Here is a 26418-nt window from a genome sequence, read left to right on the forward strand (position 1 = left end):
AAAGAAGCAAACAAATAAATATTTACCTATAGATGCATGGACAGTCGTCCTCCCTACCCGCTCCCCCATACGGTTCTGAGCTCTCCTTCCTAGCCTTTCTTCTTAGTACTAGAGCATTAGCCGTCTCACTGCTGCCCCCTCCTGTCGGTAAGTAGCATGTCAGCTATTGCGCCTGGAGTAGATTTTTAGCTGCTCTGCCTGTAGAACGCAATAGAAGTCTGAACTAGAGGTCTCAAGAGACGGATCCTCACTCGTCTTTGTAGCTAGGAAGTAGTACAAGCTGTAATGTGGTTGGAATGTCTGAGAGTGGGGTGGGTTTGGAAGGATGAACACTCACAAGATTAAGGACAGGGTGGCGATGATGATGGTATTTGTTGGGTAGGTGCCAAGCCCTATATTTAGCACTTTCCACCCATTTTTTATCTTCGTGACAACTCTCTAAGATGGATACTATATTCTCTGCATATACAGATGAGAAACAGATACTCAGAAAGGTCGTGTGTCTTACCGAAGACCATGCAATTTCTGAGTGGCAGCAGGAACAGATGCCAGACATCCAGAGAGACCCATTCCCCACCTGTCTTGTCCTCCCCGCCCCGCCCCACTCCTGCCCTGCCTTACCACCATTACTTCTTTCTCAGAGTGTTGTTTCCAGAACCACATAAAAAACTCTTAAAACGACGGTAAACATTCGGGTCCCAGCATCTGATCCCAGCCTACTGAGTCATTATCCCTGGAGTCGAATCTGGGGATCTGCCTGAAAGATGCTAACCCACACTACAGTGTGAACATCACTCTCTTATGCAGATGGATCGGGGCCCCAGATGGGGTTGAGGTTGAGCGTTGGGGTGGGCGGGGGTATGTGAAGTCAGAGGAAGGTTCCATCTTCCGAGGGTCTGCCGATGAAGACCGTTCCGGGAATGCAGCAGAGGCTGGGGCGAGGTTGAAGGCAGAGTCTGAAGTCCAAAGAGAGGTCCAGAGTCCTAGGAGGATTCTGAGGTCGGAGGAGAGGATTTGGAGTTCAAGGAGAGGTGTGGGGTTCGAGGAGTTGAGGGTCAAAGGCAGGCTCTGGGGTCCAGGAAGGAATCCCAGGTCTGAGCAGGACACTGGCAGGATTCAGCCGGGAAGAAGGAAGAGACTTGACCCTGGGCCGCATACTTGGCCGTAGCCACTGCGGACGCGCTTCCCGGCGACCCTCTCCTGCGCTCCAGGCTCCCCATGCTCCTGCACCTGCGTGTCCACTGCTGGCGGGCGGAGGCGAGTCGGGCCCGGACGCCGCGGAGGGTGGGGGTGAGGCGCCCCCTCCCGGCCGCCCGGGAGCTCAGGCCCCGCCCTCCCACCCCCACCCCGCCGCAGCCACTTCCGGCAGGCGCTGCGCTGCTGGGGGGCGCGGGCGAGGATGGCGGCGGAGAACGAGGCCAGCCAGGAGAGCGCCCTGGGCGCCTACTCGCCCGTGGACTACATGAGCATCACCAGCTTCCCGCGGCTGCCCGAGGATGAGCCAGCGCCCGCGGCCCCGCTGAGGGGCCGTAAGGACGAGGACGCCTTCCTGGGAGACCCCGATACTGGTGAGGCCCGCTGGCTGGGTCCCTGCCCCGCCTTGGGAAGTCCCGAGTCCTCCTGCATCTGGGCGCAGTATCCCTCCAGCTTCCATCTCCTTAGCTCATCCCCTTTCCCCTGGACCTTTGCCTTTGCTTCTCTCGTATCTGTTAATTATCTGGTGGGGAGAGGGTGTATTTCTGTCTTGGACGCGTAGGATGCGACAAGGGAGGCGATGTCAGGGACTGCAGTGGGAGGGGTGGGATTACCTATTGGGAAGAACCAACAAGGCAGGAGCGTTGGAGGAGCGCCCCTAAGGACCAGCTGTGCTCGCCCACGAGAGGCCTTTCTCTCGCCGCGGAGGACAGGAGAAACCAAGTCATAGGCTGCACCAGGAGGCGCAGGGGCCAGTGTTGAAGAACTTCCCCAGGGAAGCTGAGCTCTCCCTGTCCAGGCCGGGGTACAGAGACTATGACTGCCCTCTGTCCGGCAGGGCTGGGTGTGGAGTGACAGGGGGGTGCACAGCATGGCCTCTCCAAGTCCTTGGGGACCAGAGTGCCTTCCCTCTCCTGGGGATTATCCCACCCCTTCTGGAGCCATGAATCTGGCTACGGCCTAAGTAAGTGTCTGGAATTCTGCTGTGTTCTCCGTCTTCTGCAGGAACTGCAAGGACGTGGGGGAGGGAAGGAGGAAACAGGATTTGGGAGAGACCTGGAGGTCATGAGCTCTCTGAGCATCTCCTGGTGCTCTCCCTTGCATGCATGTGGCTCTCCTCTCTCCTCCACTCCATCCTTCATCATCCATCCCCCATCCGCCTTGCCCCCAACGTCACTTCCTGGCATTAGAGCATCCTTCTGCCTCACTCTCTCTTCCTACCAGAGCCTGCACTTGCACTTGAGGCTTATCCCCTAGCAGCCTGGCAGAAGCTGCTTCTCTGGCCTGACCCCTCCACAACTGCTCCCAGTCTGACAGTTCTAAATTCTCTTCCCTTCCACAACTTGCTGGTCCTCTGGCCCTGGCCAGCAGCCTCTGTCAGCCCAACTGGACTGCACTGCACCTGGGGTGGGAGTGAGGAAGTGGTGAGAGTAGGATATGGGGATTTATGGGCATTCAGTATCAGGGCTGCTGATGCAAACGTCTTTTCCAGAAGGAGTAGCCTTGGAATTAAGAGGTAGCAGGGAGAGGGGTGGGAAGATTTGTGTTGATGGAGATGGGCCTGAAACCAGGTCTTTTATTAAGGGGTCAGCAGTGACATTTCTGGTCCTGGCGCTGCTCCGACTCACAATGTAACGATGTCCTGAACCTTGGTTTCCTATTTGAGTACAACAGAGAATAACTGAGCCTGCTGATCTGGAGATGGGAACTCCCTGTTAAGTTTTCTCCTTTCCCCCTGTAGAATCTCACCGTTTATCAAAACCTGGGGTTATTTACTTGTGTAATTCTGTGATTACTGCATGGCTGTAAGCCCCGTGAGTTCATGCATCATGACTGCTTTGTTCACTATCCTTTCTCCAGTATTGAGCACAGTGCTGGGCACTCAAGAAATAATAAGTGGCTCAGTAAATGAATGACAGGGAAGGTCTCAGGGTGAAAGAATGGCCAGGAAGGGAGTTCCAAAATGACAGGGAATACCTTACGGAGTTCAATACAGACCCTGCCTCACCTGTGTGGTGATCCAGCGGAGCCCCTGGTTACCCAGGCTTATAGGAACATACACTTTATGCAAAGATTTTGTGCCAAGATTCCCCGGGACTTACCTTGTATGTTCCAAGGTCCTTGATGTCATTCAATATAATCATTTTAATCCATTTAACATCTCCCAGGCCTGCTTCCAAGTCCCAAGATTCCTTTGGGCCAGCTAGACCAGCCTACTGGCGAACATGGCATTCTAGCTTCTCAACCTGGTGGTGCTACCTAGTGACACTGCTTCAGTCTCTTAGCCAGGATCAGGGTTGTGCCCAGCTAGCCTCTAGTCTGATGTTCTCCAAAGCCAAGTGACAGGCATCCCACAGCACTTCGTGTGGAGAGCAGAGAAGACGGTGCGCACTCCAAGGTTGGAAAATATATTCTTTCCTCTTCTGCACTCCAAGCTCCTGCGTGTCTCTCTCCTGGACATCTGCCTGTGGTCGCCCTGTAAGCGCCTCACCTTCAGTGTGCTCTGTGCTGTACTTAGTATCTCTTCCCTAGACACCTGCTCTTCCTGCAGTGTCATGACCCTGCCATTCACCCAGTCTCCAAGGTAGAAACCTAGAAGCCACCCTCGACTCCTCCTTTTCCTCTCACTTCAAAATGATAATCAAGTGCTCCCTATCTCTCTCTGAAGAATCTTCCAAATTCTATCTCATCATCCTTGTCATGGCTACTGTAAACTAAGTGACCAACCTCTCTCACTGATGTGACTCTTAGGCTTCCAGCTAGTTTTCCTACTTTGTGCCTGTTGCCCTCACCCCCGCCCAATCCACCCATCACCCTGCACTCCTGGTCATGTCACTCTGCTTCAGAATCTTTCATGATTCTCCACTTAAGGAAGTAAGCAACCACAGATAACTTCAGTCTCCAGTCAAGATCTCACTTCTGAAGTTTAGACTTGCATAATCAACTCTCTTTAGGGGTCCTTTATCATAAACTCAGGAAAAAAACTGGGCTTTATCGAAGAAGAGTACTTTATTGGGTGACATAGTGAATACTCCAGGGCTATGAGGCGTAGGCCTACCTGGATTGAGGTGCCTAAACGTGATTTGGCTCTTGTTGTGTCTTTTTTGTTTCCATCTTTTGTTTCACCTTCATTTTTTCAGAAATCCTCCCATCTTGCCCCCAACAACTACAGGCTTATATGCTACAACTTAACAACTAGGCAGAAAGAGACCCTTTCTCTTTTCCAGCAGTTCCAGCAAAAGGAAGTTGTTGTTTTTGTTTGTTTGTTTGTTTTTGTTGTTTTTAGAATTATTTTATTTTACTTGAAAGACAGAGATACAGAGAGAGGTAGAGCCAGAGAGAGAAAGGTCTTCCATTCCACTGGTTCACACCCCAAATAACCGCAATGGCCAGAGCTGACCTGATCTAAAGCCAGGAGCCAGGAGCTTCTTCCAGGTCTCCCATGTAGGTGCAGGGACCCAAGGACTTGGGCCATCTTCTACTACTTTCCCAGGCCACAGCAGAGAGCTGGATCAGAAAAGGATAAGCCAGGACTCGAACCAGTGCCCATATAGGATGCTGGTGCTGCAGGCTGGGGCTTTAACCCACTGCGCCACAGTGCTGGCCTCCAAAAGGAAGTTTGAGTCTTATTGGTCTGGTTTTGGTCATGTGCCTGTCTGAACCAATCTCCATACAGACATATTCTGATTGGCCAGGCCTGAGTCATGTGCCTACTCCTGTCAGGGCTGTGGGAGTTGCTGAGAGGGAAGAGGGTGTTCCCTAAAAGAAAATCAGATGGAGAATGGTTCTAAGCAGATAAAAATTGTATGTCTACCAGCAGGCTGACTGCCTCCATAAAGCTTTTCCTGGTCTCCCACAAATTTGGAATAGCCAAAATTAAACTCATCATCTTTCTCCCTGAAGACATTTCTTCTTGTCCCAAATAATCTTTTCCTACTGTCCTACTTTTGCTCTTATCTGAGGGTCCTTCCGAAAGTTCATGGAAAAGTGGAATTAAAAGATGTTTGTTTTGGTGTAAAAACATTTTTAAATCCATAGTTTTTTTTTTTTTTAAGATTTTATGTTTATTTATTTGAGAGGCAGAGTCACAGAGAGATGGAGACACAGAGAGAAAGGTCCCCCATCCACTGTTTGACTCCCAGATGGCCACAATGGCCGGAGCAGGGCCAATCAGAAGCCATGAGGAGCCAGAAGTCTCTTCCAGGTCTCCCAAGTGGGTGTAGGGGTCCAAGCACTTGGGCCATCCTCCACTGCTTTCCCAGGTCATAACAGAGAGCTGGATCAGAAGAGGAGTAGCGGGGACACAAACCAACGCACATATGTGATGCTGGCGCCACAGGTGGAGGCTTAACCTATGCCACAGCGCCGGCCCCCATACAGCTTTTCATAATGAGCACTTTTCATGAATTTTGAGAGGATCTCTCATATGCATGGATTTCAAAAAATTTTACATCCAAATAAATTTGTTTTAATTCCATTAACTTCTTGAAAGACTCTCATTTACAAATAAAACCAATGTCATTGCCCCAGCACTTACACAGTACAAATAGTAGGTACTCAGTAAATATTTTTGTTGAATACATGAATAACATCATGATGGACTGGTGGGCTACAGAGCTTCCAATAGATCCAGCTGTGGTGGGCGAATATCGCCATTATCTCCTAGGTCCTTATATCTGACCGGAGAAAACAGATTGAAGGACAAATACCTGGAAAAATCATTTCAAATTAGCTTGAGAGGTTGGTTTTAGTGCAGAAGTAGTTCCTGATGCCACACGAGGCAGTGGAAAGGGGACTTTCAGGTTATTCAGACTTTTGGTTCAGCCACTAATTAATGTTATGATATTTTATAGGCAATATCATCTTTTTTAAGACTTATTTATTTTATTTGAAAGGCAGAGTTACAGAGAGGCTGTGAGAGAGAGACAGAGAGAGATAGAGGTCTTCCATCTGCTGGTTCACTCCCCAGTTGGCCGCAATGGCCGGAGCTGCGCCTATCCGAAGCCAGAAGTCTGGAACTTCTTCCGAGTCTCCCACGCAGGTGCAGAGCCCCAAGGATTTGGGCCATCTTCTACTACTTTCCCAGGCCACAGATCCAGCAGAGAGCTGGATGGGAAGTGAAACAGCCAGGGCTCAAACCGGCGCCCATATGGGATGCTGGCACTGCAGGCAGCAGCCTTACCTGCTGTGCCACAGCGCCGGCCCAGGCAATATCATCTTTCTTAGCCTGTGTTTCTTCATCTGTGAAGGGACAGAGTGGGACCTATTTCAAAAAGTTCATGGAAAATGGAATTAAAAGATAAGGTTCTTTTGGTGCAAAAAAATCTTGAAATCCATACATATAAGAGATCATCAAGAAAAATGTATGATATAAAATTACTGATTTCAAAATTTTTTGCATCAGAATGAAATCTGTTTTTTAAAATATTTATTTTTTTTTATTTAAAAAGCAGACTGCCAGTGAGAGACAGAGAGAGATCTGTCAGCCACTGCTTCATTCCCCAAATGTCTGTGACAGCCAGGGCTGGTCCAAGCTGAAGCCAGGATCCAGGAATTTCACTGGAGTCTCTTATGTGGGTGGCAGGAACTCAAGTGCTTGAGCTGGATCAGAAGCAGTATAACTGAGCCTGGAACCAGTACTGCAGTATGGGATGTGGTTGTCCCATGTAGCAGCTTCACCCACTGCACCACCACACCTGCCCCAATAAGCTAATCTTTTAGTTGTGTTTTAAAATACAAACTTTTTGCAGGCAGCGCCGTGGCTCAACAGGCTAATCCTCTGCCTTGTGGCGCCAGCACACTGGGTTCTAGTCCCGGTCAGGGCGCCGGATTCTGTCCCAGTTGCCCCTCTTCCAGGCCAGCTCTCTGCTGTGGACAGGGAGTGCAGTGGAGGATGGCCCAAGTGCTTGGGCCCTGCACCCCATGGGAGACCAGGAGAAGCACCTGGCTCCTGCCATCGGATCAGCGCGGTGCGCCGGCCGCGGCGGCCATTGGAGGGTGAACCAACAGCAAAGGAAGACCTTTCTCTGTCTCTCTCTCTCTCACTGTCCACTCTGCCTGTCAAAAATAAAAAAAAAAAAATGAAATACAAACTTTTTGAAGTACCTTTGTAAATGCAAAATACCTAGTATATAGTCAACACTAATAAATAAAAATTCAAAACCCTTTCCTGAGCTTGTTTGAAACTTACAGGGTTAAGGCGAGTTCTGTGTCCACATTATGTGCTTTAACATCTGTTGAGTGAATTCTAGTTTTATTTAGACTCTTGGTGCTGGTGTTAAAGTTTACAGCAAACATAATCACCTGAGGAAGACTCCCAGAAGACAGCTTTTTTTTTTTTTTAAGATGTATGTATTTATTTATTTGAAAGACAGAGTTTGGCCAAGAGAGAGAGATCTTCCATTTGCTGGCTCACTCCTGATATGGCCGCAAAGGCTGGGGCTGGGTCAGGCCAAGACGGGGAGCCAGGAGCTTCATTTGGGTCTCCCACGTGGGTGCAGGGGCCCAAGTACTTGGGCCATCTTCCACTGCTTTCCCAGGCCATTAGCAGGGAGCTGGATTAGAAGCCAGGACTTGAACCAGCACCCATATGGGATGCCAGCACTGCAGGCGGTGGCTTTACCTGCTATGCCACAGCGCCAGCCCCTAGCCTATTTCTTTACTGTTCATAAACACCCAAGACCTTTAGGCCACCTGGGGACCTGGATCAGACGCTGATAGCACTCAGAAGAGGGAACTATCAGATGAAAGAGGGTCTCGACCCTGGCTAAGGTAGAAAAGGAACGGAAATAACTCTGAGTGAATGTACCAAGTGGAGCCCTGCGACCCATCCTTCCACTTAGGGACTGGCTTTGTTGGGGTGAGGGAGTTGAGGCTCAGGCTCAACCACTTGAGGGGACTTGTCCATAGTCACCCAGCGAGTCAGTGGCTTACAGATCTTCCCTGCCTTTACTCTTACCATCCTCCCATCTATTCTCTAGACAGAAGCCAGAGCGATTGGTTTAAAACACTAACAGGATGGCTTCACATTCTTGCTTAAAATTCTCCACTGGCTTCCCATAACTCTTAGGGTAAAAGTCCAGCTTCTCACCAGGCTTGTAGGTCCCAGCAGCATGCTGGCGGCACTTGCTACCTTTACTACTCTTTTCCCTGGCCCACTCCCCCGAAGCCTTGGTTAATTTTCTCCAAGGTGCCAGGTTCACTCCCACCTTAGGGCCTTTGCACCTGCTCTTTCTGGAGTACTACACACATACACACACACACACACACACACACACACACACACTCCTTACTCTACATATAACTGGCTCTTTCTCATCCCTCAGTTTTCAGCTTAAAAGTCACTTCCTCAGAGAGGCTGTCCGTGACTCGCCTCCACCCTTAGCTGCCTCCTTTCCCCCCACCATTATGTCTGCCTTTCTCTGTAGCACCTGCTACAATTTGAAATTGTATACGCCTTTGTTTGGTTGCTTCCTCCTTCTCCTGGTCTATGAACCCAGCAAGAGCAGGAACTGTTTCTTTTCCCTGGCACCCAGCTTACAGCCAGACACATGGTAGGTTCTCCATATTTGTTGAATAATTGGTTTTTTCCAAAGATTTATTTTCTTATTTGAAAGGCAGTTAACAGAGAGAGCAAGACAGAGATCTCCCATCTGCTGTTTCACACCCCTAATGGCCACAATGGCTGGGGCTGGGCCAGGTGGAAGCCAGGAGCCAGGCCTTCCACCAGGTGTCCCACATAGGTGGCAGGGGCCCAAGGACTTGAGCCATCTTCTGCTGCTTTCTCAGGTGCATTAGCAGAGAGCTGGATCAGAAGCAGAACAGTTGGGACTGGAACTGGTACTCCCATATGGTTGCAGGTGGTGGCTTAACCTGCTGGCCCCATATTTGTTGGATGATTGGAGTGAGGCTGGAAGCCAGGCTCTGTCTCCTTGCACAGAAAGCTGGGCCCCAGCTGGGGACAGGATCTGGTTTCTAGAGGGAGCGAACCTCACCTCTCCAGGAAGCCTTCTTAGCCCTGGGTCCCAGTCCCAGGACATTCGACCCAGACGTCAGGCAGGGGCTGGAAGCCAGCCTCTCCACTGCCCAGCGCGGGGTCCCTGTCTCCCCCCCAGCCTTGGCCCGCAGCCTTCGCCTGCGCTGGGCTTCGCTGGGGAGGTGTGGGCAGCACTGGCCAGTGGCGGGGGCGGGACCAGTTTGGAGACGCCCAGACCGACCCCCTGCCGCCCGCAGACCCAGACTCCTTCCTGAAGTCGGCGCGGCTGCAGCGGCTGCCGTCGTCGTCGTCGGAGATGGGCAGCCAGGACGGGTCGCCGCTGCGGGAGACGCGCAAGGACCCGTTCTCCGCAGCCGCGGCCGAGTGCTCCTGCCGCCAGGACGGGCTCACGGTCATCGTCACGGCCTGCCTCACCTTCGCCACGGGTGTCACTGTGGCGCTCGTCATGCAGATCTACTTCGGGGACCCCCAGGTGAGGGAGGGGGCAGAGGAGCTAAAGGAGGGGGTGAAGAAATCCTGGAGGGGGCGGTGGGAACCGGGAATGGCTGGGGGGCAGGGGTTACGAGGGGGTCAGGAAGTGGGATGGAGAGAGGGGGTTGACTTGGGAGAGCATGATCCCAAAGAGAGGAGCCCTGGACCGTGACAGGGACAGAGCAAGGTAGGGACTCCAGGATAATAGGGAAGAATCAAGGGGGCAGGGCTTCGCCCCCTCCCGCCCTTGAGGGTCCCGGGTTGGTGGAAGTGCCTGAGGCCGGCAGAGGGCTCCTATGCGCCTCCCACCGGGTCCCCTCTGTCCGCCCAGATCTTTCAGCAGGGCGCCGTGGTGACCGACGCTGCGCGGTGCACGTCGTTGGGCATCGAGGTGCTCAGTAAACAGGGATCCTCCGTGGACGCAGCTGTGGCGGCCGCCTTGTGTTTAGGGATTGTGGCTCCACACAGTTCTGGCCTGGGCGGGTAAGGCGCTCCCAGCGGTGGAGGTCTGGGGCCCTCAGGCCTGCCTCTTGTGTTATGGTGTGGGGGCCTCCCAGTTTGGGCAAGGGCGGGGCAGCTCTTTGCATCTTCTCTTTCCACGCTTAATTCCCCCCTTTCTTCCTGGATGGAGTCAGAGGAGCAGAGCTCCATGTGGAAGATCAAGAGGTGCTTTCAGAATTTTTTTTTAACTGGGAAAGGAAATATGTAAATGATAAAGTGAGGTGCCCGTATATTGTCTTCAATTAAAGCAATGATACTTAAACTTTCAGGTTCACAAATCCCTGGGGGTCTGATGAAAGCCATGGCTCTTCTGCTACCAAAAATACACCCCAGGCTAAGAACTCTTGAAACAAAGAATAAAAATGGGTAACACATGGGCCATATCCAGCACACAGATTGGTTTGGTTTGCACATGTAAATTTTTTTTAAAGTCTACTATTGTTAAAGTTGAGAATTTCTGTAAGAATCCAGATGTCCAACTGCTTCAACCATCAGGATATCTGGTAACGCCTCACCCACATTCCCACACGGTTGCAACGACCTGAAACAAGCTGCCTGTGCAGTCTACTTTGCCGTGGTTCCTACAAATCCCCATTGTTCATCTGTCCCGCTTTCCTTATTTTGTTACTTTGCTGTGGGCATTTACTTTTGTACCTCCCATCCCAGATTTAAATATTAAACCACAGAAAAGTCCTTATTTTGATTCCTGTAAGACCAGCTCTCCAGGCTCTGCCAAAGAAACTCCTCTTTGGGTTTTGCCCAGTGTGTCTTTACATAATCCAGTCTGGGGTGGGGAGAGGCAGGTGCAGGAAGTTGGCAGGGGCCCAGCTCTCATCTGAGGTGGGGGCAGGAGGCAGAACATTCTGCTCTCCCAGTGTCTAGATTTTTCCTAATCAGGGATTAAAGTCTCCAGTAACCAGCTGAAAGAGGCCCATGGTCCTCGGGTCCCCAACCCCCTTGATTTCACTCCCCATCCTTGCTGACAGCTGAATGGGTCCCTGATGAGGAGAGGCCCAGACACCTAGCCTGGGATGAGAAACTCAGGCTAAAACCCTCACTTTTGGGGGCTTAGGGGTGGCAGGTGAATTTTTCAGGGGATGGGCATCATCACTCCCCCCTTCTCTGTCTTCCCCAGCGGTGGTGTGATGCTGGTCCACGACATCCGTCGAAATGAGAGCCACCTAATTGATTTCCGGGAGTCCGCACCAGGGGCCCTCAGAGAAGAGGCCCTGCAGCGATCCTGGGAGACCAAGGTGGGGACCCGGTGAGAAGAGTGGGTTTGGTAGGGGGAGGGAGTCTCCCTTCAGTGTCCTTCTGCTAACCCAAACATTAATTTGTTGAGTAATTACCATGGGAGTGGGAAAAAGTTGAGCAGGATGCCCTTAGCCCATGAGGTGGTCCGATAGCTCCCCAAATGAAATAATGAACCAGAAAATCTGGGCAGTCTGTAGCATGTGATACGGCAACACCTTACTTCTCTGGCAGTCTTACCCCGTGGAAATGTAGGAAGGAAGGAAAAAGGTGACTGAATACCCTGAGATGTCACAAAGTTGCTGCACCAAAACTTGCGTATCTCCTCTGAGCCTGGGGACCGTAACTTTCCCAGCCCAGGACACTTGGAAGGTTAGAGAGGAGCTGCTAGAGGCAAACACGCTATTGGTTGAGAGCAAAGGAAGAAATAGAATAACTTGGAAAAGTAGCAATTCCGTGCAATGACAGAAGCCAAACACAGCCCCAAGTTATGACAGCGCTGAGTAATGGTGGTGTGGAAATGAATAGATGAAATGAAGACCCCTTCTCCATCATTTTAAAAGGTGGGGGTGGGTACAGGTTCGGTGTGGTAGACAGCTTCGGTCTACACTGATTGTGTCCTGCTCTTGAAAGGAGGCACTTCACTTCTAAGTCCTTAGCTGTGATAGATAGACAAGGCCTTTCTGCATTTGTTGGTAGAAAGTTAGGGCGGTGGGAGGGTTACCTGCTGGAAAAACTTGTCCCTCCCTGGGATACTTGGCCTGTGTCTCTCCCCTGTGCCAGCCATCCCTGGCTTTGGGCTCCGCGGAGTTCAGCCCAGCCCCCCCCCTTCCAGTGACCTGGTCTCCTCTCTCCCTCGCCTACCCGCCTTGCCCAGCCTGGGCTCTTGGTGGGGGTCCCCGGAATGGTGAAGGGGCTACATGAAGCTCACCAACTCTATGGCAGGTAAAGACCCTCCCCTGGGGACAAAGGGACATTGCCTGCTTCTCTCCTTGGGTGGCCTTCTCCTACCTTCCTGGATTCCCTACCCAACTCCCCCTCCTAATATCCCCTTCCCTTGCCAGGACTCTCCTTCCCAGGAACCCCCCTCCCCCCAGGACCCCTCCTCCTTCCCCCAGGACCTCCTCCACCCCCTGCTCTCCGGCCCCCCCAGGCTGCCATGGTCCCAAGTCCTGGCCTTCGCAGCAGCTGTGGCCCAAGATGGCTTCAATGTGACCCATGATCTAGGTCAGTTGGGCCCAGGGGTGGGGGAGACATACAATGTTGATGGTGGTGGTGGGGGGGAGTTTTGAGATTTGGGGCCCACGTCAGAGAGTTTGCTCCTCAGACAGCCTCCACACCCCATCCCACCCTCACCTGGAAGCAGCCACCCGTGAGGGTGTCTGGGAAGGGCCTGAATATGTGCCTGCCACCTCCATAGCCAGTTCCTGGGGGCTGGAGTTCTTAGGGCCACTCATCCCTCATCTACCTCACCTATTGCACATCTCAGCCATCTGGCCCAGTCCCAGTGTCCCCAGCCAGCCTCCTTTCCTTGCTCCTAGCCCGTGCCCTGGCTGAGCAGGTGCCTCCCAACGCATCTGAGCGCTTCCTGGAGATGTTCCTGCCATCAGGCCACCCACCACTACCTGGTGCACTGCTGCGCCGGCCAGACCTGGCCGAGGTACTGGATGCACTCGGTGCCTCCGGCCCTGCTGCCTTCTATGCCGGTGGTAACCTCACCCTGGAGATGGTGGCTGAGGTGAGTGTTCTGGAGGGTGTTAGGGACACGACCCAAGGACCCTACTGCAGGGATGTCTTCCTCCCTCTTCCTTCTCGTCCTGCCTTTCTTGCCACATACCTACTGAGGATTGCATTTATTCAATAATTCTAGAACGGACAATACGACCCTCAGGTGATAGAAATCAGAGCAGTGGTTGCTGGCGATAGGAAGTGTTGCTTGGGATGTGGCATGAAAGGCCTTCTGGGGTGACAGAAATGTTCTGTCTTGGTTTGGAGAGATGCCTCTCATCTTCTCAGGCCTGTCCTGTCCCTCCCAGGCCTGGTGGAGATTCAGCGTCAGCCTCAGCTTCCCTGAACTCACAATCCCTCCCTGCCCATTGGTTTTCTAGGGACCGAAGACTGTCAGGACTGGTGAGAGTGACACAAAAGGTTGCCATCCAACCCCAAAGAATCTTAGTTTGAGACAATAATGGGTTCTGAGAATTGTCATCAGTCATTCAGATCTCCTGATGGAAATTATGTTCACGATGAGGACACACAGATTAGCTCAGTGGTTCTCTCAGCTGCAGTGGGGTGTTGATACCTCTACTATGCAGTGTGGGAGTTACATAGTCCATCATTCCCTGGACATTTCATGGAGTGCCTGCTCTTTGCCAGGCCCTATCCTGGACACTGGAGATACGAATGTGGTGATAGAAGCCCATCTCAGGTGGACTAAAGGCTCAATCCACATTACCAGGGCTCAGTTCTTGGTGTTCTCTCTCTCTTTCTACTCTCAGATCCTTTCTGATCTTCCCAACAGCTCATCTTAGGCCATCCTTCCAACAAGCAATTGCAAAAAAAAAAAAAACCAAAAAAAACAAAACAACAACAACAACAAACAAAACCAGCATTGTTGGTTTCCAGTAGTACTAGTAAACGTTTCAGGGTCTATGTCCCACTGACCTGTCGTAGGTCTCACAACTATTTCCAAACTAATCACTGTGGCACAGAAGGGAATGCTCTCATTGGCTGAATGTGTTACATGCCTTCTCCAGGAGATAGAGAAGGGAATGGGGGAAGAGTCTAATAAGATCATCAGAGCTTCAATAGAAAAAAAGACCAAGTTGAATTTATTAACATGCCAGACAAAGGAATACACACCAGCCAAGAAATTCAATGCGTGGTTCTCTGATGGTGGATAAGTCAAGGATTTCAAGTACCAAAAGTACAAAAGAGAAAATTAATAGTGGCAATACTAATTTAATTGACAGCAAGCTGTATAGGATGGAATGAACCCATTGGCTTTACAAAATCAGTTCATTGGTTCAAAAAATGTGACTGATGATGTCCAATTAGGATCATTTCTGCCAGAGTCATTTAAAGTTCACGGTGTTGTAGTGACTTTAGCTGGTGTTAATGAGATGCAGAATTCAGTTTTGATATCTCCTAGGTAAGTGCTGCTGTGAGTGAAAAATATTCCTTTTATGTAGGCAGAGAGGGCAGCATGTGCAAGTAGACATGGAGGCATGAGTTCAGAAACTGCAGGTCCCCCTGCAGAGTTCACTGGGGAACAGCAGGACTTCAGCCAGGAGAGGTAGGCAGAGGCCATATCACAAAGGGCCTTGAATGCCAAGCTAAGATAGTAATCATGGATGTACCCAGAACAGTGCTTGGTGTTTAGCAGGTGCTCAGTGTTAGTGCTCCCCCCCACACTTCCTCCTTTTCCCTGGGGGCACCTCCCTCACAAAGGGGATTACAGAAGGCATAAGAGTTGTGAAGAGTTCATCTGTGACCTAAACACGTATACTGGTCCAGACCCTCATGCTCACAGTAGCGGGTGGTCATTCTCTCCCCTCCAGGCTCAGCACGCAGGGGGTGTCATCATGGAAGAGGACTTCAGCAACTACAGTGCCCTCGTGGAGAAGCCTGTGTGTGGCGTGTACAGAGGTGACCTCTCCCCCAGCTCCCAGGGTCCCTACTCAGGAGAAGGCTCCCAGTCCATGGCCAAATCCTTGTGGCCCAGTCCATTTCACAGGAGAGAAACTGAGGCAATGAGCTGCCTGGGCAGCCAACTGTGTAAAGCAAGCCAGAGCCAGCCCGCCTGCTGAAGTAGCTATGGGGTCAGTTACTCCAAGGATTTAGGATGGGGAGCGAGCTAATCTGGTCAAAGGCTCATCCCTGGAAGCTGGGGTTCGAGCCATAGTTTCTCTTGATTTGGGCTACGTGTTGCCTGAGCCCCCTCTCCAGCCCTACTCTCGCTGCCCGGTACTTCCTAAGAAAAATTTGTAAGGTCAAAGTCCATCCAAGCCTGAGGATAGCGCAAACCCTTCAAAATAGTCATAGCTCTGCCCGCTTATTGTACCAAAAGGAAACCAAGGCCCAGGGAAGGAACAGAAGTTAACCTTCCAAGCCCAAGAAAACCAACAGGGGACCCAAAAGGCCAAGTTCATGACATAGGCGAAGTCCATGTTTGCTGAACTCAAGTGGTGGATTCTGGATCCCTCAGAAGGTTCTCAGGTTCTCTCCCCTGCTAGGACAGCCAGATCAGCTCAAGCCCCAGGAGATGATGCCTCTGAGTTCAAGTTCCCAGGCCTCAGTCACCAGCCCAGTTCCTCTGTCAGGGAAGTGGTTTTTTTGTTTTGCTTTGCTTTGCTTTTTAGATTTGTTTTTATTTATTTGAAAGTCAGAATTACATAGAGAGAAGGAGAGGCAGAGAGAGAGAAGTCTTCCATCTGCTGGTTCACTCCCAGTTGGCTGCAACTGGCCAGAGCTGCACCAATCTGAAGCCAGGAGCCAGGAGCTTCTTCCAGGTCTCCCACATGGGTGCAGGGGCCCAAGGACTTGGGCCATCTTCTACTGCTTTCCCAGGCCATAGCAGAGAGCTGGATCGGAAGTGGAGCAGCTGGGACTCAAACCGGCACCCATATGGGATGCTGGCACTGCAGGTGGCAGCTTTACCCACTACACCACAGTGCTAGCCCAGGGAAGTGGTATATGAAGCAAAGGGAAGAGGGTAGCTTTGGAGCCAAGAAAACCTCGGTTTGAGTACCAACTTCCCTGTTTACCTCAACAAGTCACTTCCTGCCCTGAGCATTGGTTTCCTCCTTAAAATGGAGCACTAAGGCCAGCGCCAGGGCTTAATAGGCTAATCCTCCGCCTGCGGCCTGCGGCCCGCGCCCCAGGTTCTAGTCCCGGTCGAGGCGCCAGATTCTCTCCCGGTTGCCCCTCTTCCAGGCCAGCTCTCTGCTGTGGCCCGGGAGTGCAGTGGAGGATGGCCCAAGTGCTTGGGCCCTGCACCCCATGGGAGACCAGGATAAGCACCTGGTTCCTGCCTTCAGATCGGTGCAGTGCGCTGGCTGTAGCAGCCATTTGGGGGATGAACCAATGGAAAAGGAAGACCTTTCTCTCTGTCTCTCTCTCTCTCACTGTCCACTCTGCCTGTCAAAAAAAACTAACCAAACAAACAAACAAACAATGGTGCACTAGCAGAGCCTATGTCTAAGAGGGCCCCTGAGGATTTGGTGGGATAATGTAGGAAGTCGCCTTGGTCAGAGTGGGTCCTGGGTGTATATTGGATTTTCCATTTCCCCTGTCGTTGGCGACGCTGGTGCCTTGAGTTCTCTGAGTTCTTGTCTCCTACAGCCCTAGGCAAGCTGGCTCTCTGGGCCAGAGTTTCCACATGTGCAAAGTGGGGATGATGGTAGTACCCATGGGAAGATTCGATGAGTCAGTTAATATCATTGTTACGTGAGAGGTATTGTTGCTGCTCATGTAATGTTCAAATATCTAATAACAGAGTGGGAAGAACAGTTGCTGCTGCCAAGAACTTTGCAGTTGGGTGGGACCATCAGGGGCCCTGGATCAGATCTTGGCCTGTGGCAGGGGCAGAAAGAAGACACGTGGCGGGTCAGGGATCCCGACATCTGCTCATGTTTCCCTGCTCTGCCAGTGGCCTGTGCTGTGGTCTGGGCGATTCAGAGCGCTTTTGAGCCTTAGCTGCCTTGTTTAACAGAGGGAACTGAAGACCAGCGTTCTGAGTCTCACAGCGTCTGAGTCCCCCCACCCCCCGCCTTGATTTGCCATGTGAACTTGAATGGCTCCCTTTTCCTCTCGATCTCCCACTTCCCTGTCTGATGTGGGGGTTTCAGTGCAGTGATCTCAGTGTATGTGATGGTGGGATGTGAGGATGCCTTGACCTCTTCCCTGCCATCTGGTCATTTCCTGTCCTTTCAGGCCACCTGGTTCTCAGCCCCCCACCCCCACACACGGGCCCCGCCCTCATCAGTGCACTCAACATCCTGGAGGGCTTCAATCTCACCAGCCTAGTACCCCGCGAGCAGGCTCTTCACTGGGTAGCAGAGGTAAGGCCCACCCCTCCAACTCCCCTGCCTTTGGGGACATGGGTGCTGCCATGGGGTGGTACTAAATCACCTCCAAGTATTGTCTCACACAAAGGTCCCCTGGGTGTAGGTGCTGGGAGGCGCCTGGTAGCCCTTCCAATCCCTGCTGTGTTTTCAGACCTTGAAGATCGCACTGGCCCTGGCCAGCAGATTGGGAGATCCCGTCTACGATTCTACCATCACCGAAAGTATGGATGACATGCTCAGGTGGGTCCTGGGGCAAGACCCTGGGGGCTGCAGAAGATGGGGTAAGCATGGGGAAAGGATCAGGTGAAACGCAGCTGGTATAGCAATAAGGCTTGAAGTCTCAATCAGTTTTAGCTGAACACCAACTCACAGAGTGAGACTGGGAGCCTAGCCTTCGCCTCTCTCATATGAGTTGATCTCTCTCATATGGCTCTTAATTTTTTTTTTTACCCTAACAGGGTGCCTATCTGGGCCCATGTGTTCCCCCTTTTGAGTGGAAAAACAAGCCTAATAATGAAAACCGTCTGCAAGCAAATATTGCAGGTCATAGGATTCTGAACATAATATGTCTTCATTAGCAGCTTATCAGTAGCAAGACTGTGGGTTCTAGGGAGACAGGTGCCTTCAAATCCCAGCATCAACATTCACTAGCTGTGCTGTCTTGGGCAGGTGATTTAAATCTCAGTTTCTACAAGGCAGCCTGACTACAATGGTGTCAACCTTAAACCGTTGTGGTAAGGACTAAACAAGAGCATACTTGTAAAGCCCTTAGCACATCGCCTGGGCACACAATAGATGTTCAACAAATGTCAGCTATTAACTGACAATAGGGACAAAAGACATTCATATTTAAATGTGTCTATACTTGAATTACAGGCTAGGGGATAAATCAGAAGCTAGAAACACATGGGGTACTTGAAAAAGTTTGGAAAATGGGATTAAAAGGTAACGTTATTGTGGTGCAAAAAATTTTGGAACCCATGCATAGTTTTTTAATAATATGCATTTTCCAAGAACTTTTTGAAGACCTCTCAAAGTGTAAATTTGGATTGTTACTCAAAGAACCTTCTACACGTTAGGTTAAAAATGATGAGACTGGGGGCAGGCATTTTTCCGACGCTGCTTGGGACATCTACGTGCCATACTGCAGTGCCTGGGTTTGAGTTCTGGTTCTGCTTCAGATTCCAGCTTCCTGCTAAAGTGCACCCCAGGAAGCAGCAGGTGATGGCTCAGGTCCTCGGGTCCTTGCCGCCTACATGAGAGACCTGACTGTGTGTTGGGTTCCTGGCTTCAGCCTGGCCCAGCCCCGGCTGTTTGCAGGCATTTGGTGAACCAGCAGATGGAAGAGCTCTTTTGCTGTGTTCTCTGCCTTTCAAATAAACAAAAAAAAAAAAAAATTCAAAAATATTTCACAAGAAAGCCCTACTGACAGGCAAAAGAAAGAAAGAAAGAAAAAAAGAAATGATGAGATTAAATGACCAGCATATAATTTAAAAAGCAAAGAGCAGCAGTGGAAAACAAAAACCACCCCAAGTCCACAAAGCTCTCCCTCCCCACCACCTGAAACAAAGCCCTGTGTCTTTGTGGCCATCAGCCTTCTTAGTGGAAAATGGAATGAATGTCTTCAGTAAGCTTTGTTAATTTAACATTCTCTAATCACTATGAATAATCCAACACATAGTAATTGGGTAAGAAACCCTCCATTGAACTTTAAAAAGTCTGGAAAACTGCATGTTACTCCTAAGAGCAATACAAACTTAACTCTTAAAAAATACGCACCTATGTGAATTCTGTTTAGCTAATTCATCCAATAACATAATTATTGAGGACTTAGTGTGTGCCACATCCTTTGCTTTGAAAATAAGTTCTAACGGTAAAGATCCCCACATCCAAGATCCTCCCTCAACTGAACTAACAACATTTTTGTTCTAGGCTACAGACATTAGGTTAAATGAGTCCAGTTTGTTCCTTCAAAACAAATATTTTCTGGCCATCTATTCTGCACCAGGCACTTTCATAGAAAGGATTAAGCGAAGCCGAGTGACTGACAGACTGTTGGTTAGAAGTGAGTTAATAAGTTAGAAGTGGGTTCTAGAAGAGGCTGTGAGTCACACCTGAATGAATTGACTCGGTTTAACAGCTGTTTCCTATGCGCTGGCAGTAGGTGAGCGTCTGCTCAGGGTCCTGTTAGTACCAGGGGGAGGCCAGCTGTATCAATAGCCGCACAAGCATCACAGGGGGGTGGTGCAGTGACAGCCTGCAGCATGCTCATTCCCCACCTCTTGATTCTTCAGCAAGCTGGAGGCCACCTACCTCCGGGGCCACATCAATGACTCTCAAGCAGCCCCTGCCCCGCTCCTGCCCGTCTACGAGCTGGATGGTGCACCCACAGCTGCCCAGGTGCTGGTCATGGGCCCTGATGACTTCATTGTGGCTATGGTCAGGTATGCCCGCCAAGATGCAGAACACGGAACAAGGGCTTGTCTTGCTTGGGAGGGAGGTGGGGGGAGGGTAGAGGTGAGGGCGGGTGGGCTCGGGGCTCACCGGATCCCACCTTGGCCCCCAGCTCTCTGAACCGGCCCTTTGGCAGCGGCCTCATCACCCCTTCCGGGATCCTGCTCAACAGCCAGATGCTGGACTTCTCCTGGCCTAACAGGACTGCTAACCACTCTGCACCCAGCCTGGTATGGTCTTGCTCCCCTGGGGACCCTGAAGCCGGGTAGGAGGTGCGGCGGTGTGGCTGCCCTTCCTCCCTGCTGAAGAACCTTTGTCCCATTCTATCATCGTCCTGCTGTGTGACCTGGGATATGAGTCTTGGCCTCCTTTCCCCCACCCTGTTCAGTGGGAGTATTGGCTGCTGTTTGATGCTTTGGCTTCTTTCCAGCCCTAGTGGTGTATGACTGCACGGTGCCGAGCTGGTAGGACTCAGCCATTTGGCTGGGCACCAAAGAAGGACCCAAGGGGGAAGGATTTAGGAATTGTCTAGTTGGAAATGAGCAGTCTTACATCCTGCAAGCTGGGGCCCCAGCAGGGCACAGAGATGACCAGGGCGGGACCTACCCTGTTCTCCCCCTCGCCATCATTATTGCCGTGGTCCTTTGCTCTGCCACTCATAGCAGTTTACAGGGTCCACTCATCGCTCCCCACATCCACCTCAGCGCTATGGAGAAGGACCAGACTCGGGAAAACTGGGCCTATGGCTAATGTCGAAGAGGGCGAGCGGTGGGAAGGGTGGTGGGGTGGCCTTCTCCCTGTCTTGCCCCACTCCACATCGCCTTGTGACCTCTGCCCTCTGACAACAGGAGAATTCAGTGCAGCCAGGGAAGCGCCCGCTCTCTTTCCTGCTGCCCACTGTGGTCCGACCAGCCGAGGGGCTCTGCGGGACCTACCTCGCCCTAGGGGCCAACGGAGCTGCCCGGGGCCTTAGTGGCCTGACCCAGGTGATGTTTCCTGTGTGGTAGCCGTTTGTGGCCAGGAGCCACGTTCCAGCTTGGGCTGCAGATGCCTCTCAAACATCTAGTTCACTTGCATTCCTTATGCAGCAGCGAGGCGGGGCTGCTCTGTGCCAGGCCTATCCTGGGTACCAGGGACATGGCCTGTGCTGTTTCTCAGTGAAAATGGAGCTCCTGGGCTCCCTGTGTCCCCAGGTTGCAGGGGAACTTGCATGGTCCGAAGAACTGAAAAGTGGCGTGGCACCTGGGGCTGTTAAGCTCAAGTCCCGATTCCCCTCTTCCCAGCATCAGAGTAAACAGCCAGTTCTCTGGTTTGGGAAGGAAAGGCCTGCTGTTCTCCAGAACGCCTCAGAACAGCCCTGTGAGTGTCCTGAGTACCTGATGTGCGTGCCAGGCATGTATGTGCCAGGCGAGTGATAGGTTAATGAGCCTAAGCTTTAGGATCGGACACCTCTGGGTTCCAACCCAATTACTCCCAGTTTCCAATTGTGTGATGCTGGGAATTCATTAAACCTCTGTGAACCTCAATTTCCTCATCTGTAAAATGGAAGCAATAGCTAACATTTATAGAATTCTTACCAAGTGCTTGGCACCATGTTATGTGTGTTAACCCTTTTAACCCTCCCAACTCTGGGAAGAATCTTTATTTCTGTTATAGAGAAAACTGAAGCCTAGAGAGTTAAGAAGTTAGGTTACATTCCTTCAGCTCATAGGAGTGGGCAAGAAGTTCAGTTCTAGGACCTACTCACAGTCCTAACCACTAAGCTATACCACCCTAGCTATTAACCCTACCATATTCAGAGAAGGGAAGGGAGGGAAGCCCTGGGCTGCAATAGAGAAGACCAGGTGCTAATGGTGCCTCTTCGCTGGCTTCTTCTAAATTCCAGAGTGAGTCATTTTCCCTCTCTGGCTCTCAGTGTTCCATTCTTTGAAAGGGGGATAGTTACCACAGGCCTGCATGCCTCCCAGGGCTGTTGAGAGGCTCAGAGGACTGAGTATGGAACAAGTGGAAGAGCTGGGGAGTCCTAAACCCCACCCCCAGGACAGCCCTGATTTTTCTGCCCCTTGACTCCTGCAGGTTCTGCTGAACGTCCTGACCTTGAACCGGAATCTGAGTGACAGCCTGGCCCGAGGCCGCCTGCACCCGGACCTGCAATCCAACCTTCTGCAGGTGGACGGTGAGTGCAGAGCAGAGGCCCTCATGGGGTGGGCAAAGAGACAGGTGCAGAAAAGGCCTCCTTGTAGGGGTGCCCAGTCCTCTACCAGCACTACTTCCCACCAGTGCAAGTTTGTTTTTTCCAACAAATTCCTGTTGGAGCGATGGAAGATCTGGGGACTAGAACCAGACTTGCCATCTCCTGGCTGTATGACCTTGGGAAATCCGTGTCTCTTGTCTGAGCTTCAGTTTTCTTGTTTTTAAAATAAGATACATTTCTTCTGCAAGCTTCATTCATTCAGGGGTTTGTGCTGAATGCCTTCCGTGTGCCAGGCATCCTAGGTGCTAGGGATATTGCATTTACAGACAGAAAGGAAATTTTTTAAAAAAATCAAAGAAATATGAGATGGCAAAAGAAGTGCTCTGCGAAGCATTAAAGTGGAATGATGTAACAGGACTGACTCCGTGATCAGGGGAGGCTTCTCTTTGGTGACATTTAAGCTGAGATCTGAAGAGTGAGGGAGAAAGCCCACTGTGCGAAGAACTGGGGCAAAGCTTTGTAGGCTGAGGGAACCAGTGCAAGGAACTCAGAGCAGGAATGGGCTTGGTGCATTTGAGGAACAAAAAGGAGAACAAGGTGAATGAGGCGGAGATGAGACCAGGGAGGCAGACCATGGACTATATAGATTATAGTGAGGAGACAGACTTTCTTTTCAGAAGGCCAGGGCTTAATTTTGTAAATAGGGAAGCAGGTGTACCTTTGAGGAGTTTTTAGTAGAACAGACAATATACTATGCCAGTCCTTGACTGTTCTGTATTATCCCCATTTTACAGATAAAGAGACTGAGGCTCATAGAAGTTATAAGCTAGTTCAAAGATCAACCAGAAGGGGGCAGTATTGAGATTAAAATTACATCTGGCTGATACCAAGGACTCAATTCTTCACTGAATGGCCCTTAATATCACCTACACTGAAGCACATTGGAAGCATAGTCTTAGATCCTCAGTAGTGACTCTTTGTGGCTGAGTAGAGTCTTAATCCATTTTATGCTCCTGTAGGAGAATACCTGGAACTGGGTAATTTACAAAGGAAATAAACTTATTTCCTTTTTAATTTATTTTTAAAGATTTATCTGTTTATTTGAAAGGCAGAGAGAGAGAGAGAAACTTCCATCTGCTGGTTCACCCACCAAATGGCTGCAACAACCAGGAGCCCGGAACTCCACCTGGGTCTCTGATGTGGGCGAAAGGAGCCTAGGCCATCTGGTACTACTTTCCCAGGCACATGAGCAGGGAACTGGATTGGAAGCAGAGTAGCCGGCACTCAAACTGGCACTCCCAAACTGGATGCAGGTATTGCAAGCAGCAGCTCAACCCACTATGCCACACTGCTGGCCCCTCTAAAGGTATTTTAAAAGCAAAGCTTTTATCATAATCACAGATAGGAAAACAGCCTCCTCCTTTGCCACAAATAGAAATAAATAGCTATTTAAAAACAGTCTTTTTTTTTTTTTTAGATTTATTTATTTATTTGACAGAGCTACAGAGAGAGGAGAGGCAGAGAGAGAGAGAGGTCCTCCATCTGATGGTTCACTCCCCAATTGACTGCAATGGCCGGAGCTGCACCGATCTGAAGCCAGGAGCCACCTCCAGGTCTCCCACGTGGGTGCAGTGTCCCAAGGACTTGGGCCATCTTCTACTGCTTTCCCAGGCTATAGCAGAGAGCTGGATGGGAAGTGGAGCAGCTGGGACTAGAACCGGCACCCATATGGGATGCTGGCGCTTCAGGCCAGGGCGTTAACCCACTGCACCATAGTGCTGGCCTCAAAACACAATCTTCTTAGGTTTAGTTAGATACTGTTGCCCACAGAAGGCTCTGAGGCCTGCCGTCTCTTTTAAAGGAAGCGTCTGGGAAATGTTAGTGACCGTACTGAAACTTGGTCCCGATCATAATCGAAAGGATCCAAAGTGAACCCCAGAAGGAACAGCTTTCTAGCCAGGTGATTTAATGCCCCTCAGTACTGTGTCTTTATCTCAAAAACTTCCTAAAACCATCATGTTTTGAGAAATAAGACCAGTGAAGAGCAATGGCAGTGAAGTTACAGGTTAAGAAACACACACTTCTCCCCATGAATAAAGAAGCACATAGTGTGATTTTTTTTATTTATTTATTTAATTAATTAATTTATTTATTTTGACAGGCAGAGTGGACAGTGAGAGAGAGAGACAGAGAGAAAGGTCTTCCTTTGCCATTGGTTCACCCTCCAATGGCCGCTATGGCTGGCGGGCTGCGGCCGGCATACCGCGCTGATCCAAAGCCAGGAGCCAGGTGCTTCTCCTGGTTTCCCATGCGGGTGCAGGGCCCAAGCACTTGGGCCATCCTCCACTGCACTCCCGGGCCACAGCAGAGAGCTGGCCTGGAAGAGGGGCAACTGGGACAGAATCTGGCACCCTGACCGGGACTAGAACCCGGTGTGCCGGCGCCGCTAGGCGGAGGATTAGCCTATTAAACCACGGTGCCAACCTGTTTTTGTTTTTTTTAAGAATTGTTTTTATTCAGTTGAAAGGCAGAGAGAGAGAGAGAGAGAAAGAGATCTTTCATCTGGTTCACTCCCCAAATGGCTGCGATGGTCAGGGCTGGGCCAGGCCAAAGCCAGGAGACAGGAGCTTCTTCTGGGTCTCCCAGGGGCCCAAGCATGTGGGCTGTCCTCTGCTACTTTCCCAGGCACATTATCAGGGAGCTGGATTAGAAGTGGAGCAGCTAGAACACCTACTGGCACCCATATGGGAATGCCAGCACTGCAGGTGGTAGCTTAACCCACTATGCCACAATGCTGTCCCCTCAAGGGGTATTGACAAAACAGTGGAGTGAAATTAGGGAGCCAGCTCTGTGACGAGGAGAAGAGCATTCCGGGCAGCAAATGGCAAGAGCAAGTGTCCAGAGGTAGAAGGGTATTTCGCCTACTCGAGGGACAGCAAGAAGCCTAGTGTGGCGAGAACACAGGTAAGCAAGCTGGAGAACAGAGGAAATAAGGAGAGGAATTCAGAAGTGGGCCTTACAGTCCTTGGGAAGGGCTGGATTGTATTCTAAGACCCATCAAAGCTCTCGGAGGGTTTTGAGCAGGGGAGGTGAAAGGTCCGACTCCTCACTGCAAAAGGATCCCTTCTGTTGCCAGGACAGGCTGTCAGGAAGGCAGAACTGGAAGCAGCAGACTGTGTGGTGAGCCTGGCGAGACACGGCTGCAGCTTGGCCTGCCCAGGTGGGGCTGGAGACCTCAAAGCCCTGTTTTAAATACTAAAAACAACTGAATATTATCACTTCCTGTATGCAAGGCTTTGAGCTCAGCGCTCTCTGTGCATTCTCTCCTTTAATCCCTACAACAACTTCATGGAGTAGGAGGTTCTCATAGCATTCCCATTTAATACACGAGAAGACTGAGGGCAAGAGAGACAAAGAGATTTTCCCAAGGTCAGTACAGCTCTTTGGTAGAATGTCCGGGACCAGAACGTGGGTCTGACTGTAGGACTCCTGAGCCAGTGCTCTGAACACACTGAATGTCTGTTGGGGGACTGGTTTTCAGGTGAGTTCACGGAGGAAGAGATTGAATTCCTGGAAGCCAGGGGGCACCACGTGGAGAAGGTAGATGTCTTATCCTGGGTCCACGGCAGCCGGAGAACCAACAACTTCCTCATCGGTGTGAAGGACCCGCGGAGCCCGGATGCAGCTGGAGCCACCCTCCTGTAGAGCAGCAGGATGGGCGGGACCTCTGCTCCCCCGCCTGTGCATGTTCCCAGAGTCCCTCCTCCTCCCACGTTTGGTCTCGGGGGACCCCAGGGATGCCCAAGATCAGGGGCCAAAGGGGATGCTTAGCAAACCCTATCCCAGAGAAACGGGAAAATTCTCCACTAGGAGGCCTGCGTTGGCAGTGGTGTCAGTGTCCACCAGCCAGCAGGCGGGACCTGGAGGAGTCGGACTGTCCGTCCTTCTGTCTGTCTCCTCTCTTCCCTCGGCCATGCTGGCGCTGAGCTTAGGGATGTGCTTGCAAACCCTTCTTGAGGGTCTCACAACCCCAGCATCTCCAGACTGACCTGACCTGGGCCTCTTCTTCCAGCTCCCTTCTTCTGTCCGCAGCCTCATTTCTTAAATGACTAGGATTTTTTAATGGGCCATCGTGGGGAGAGGGTGCTTCTCTCTTCCTCCCATCAGGTTGAGGCATGGGCCTTGCATCTGGGGGTCCCCAGGGTGTGGGGGTAGGGGTGGGGGTGGGGACCAGCTCCGGGGCTTCCATTTGCAAAAGGGGATTAAAGAAAGAATATTGCTTAACCATG

At 51.1% G+C, this 26418-nt stretch overlaps 1 protein-coding gene across 2 annotated transcripts; it reads left to right on the forward strand.

Moving 5' to 3' along the window:
- The first annotated feature begins 1339 nt into the window (after positions 1-1339).
- On the forward strand, positions 1340-26418 carry GGT7 (gamma-glutamyltransferase 7). 2 transcript variants are annotated; one of them, XM_008256069.4, is made up of 15 exons: positions 1340-1568; positions 9427-9662; positions 9993-10144; positions 11298-11415; positions 12291-12358; positions 12567-12640; positions 12955-13151; positions 14974-15061; positions 17348-17475; positions 17633-17721; positions 19776-19925; positions 20048-20165; positions 20784-20921; positions 22012-22104; positions 25671-26418. In XM_008256069.4, the coding sequence occupies exons 1-15, from the start codon at positions 1400-1402 to the stop codon at positions 25731-25733; spliced, it is 1881 nt and encodes a 626-aa protein (XP_008254291.2). In that variant the 5' UTR covers positions 1340-1399; the 3' UTR covers positions 25734-26418. The 2 variants fall into 2 exon arrangements, with proteins under 2 accessions (XP_008254291.2, XP_002710839.2); XM_002710793.5 differs by having other exon boundaries at positions 1341-1568; positions 22012-22111.

Source organism: Oryctolagus cuniculus, chromosome 11 (assembly GCF_964237555.1).
Source record: "Oryctolagus cuniculus chromosome 11, mOryCun1.1, whole genome shotgun sequence".
NCBI classification, from domain to species: Eukaryota; Metazoa; Chordata; class Mammalia; order Lagomorpha; family Leporidae; genus Oryctolagus; species Oryctolagus cuniculus.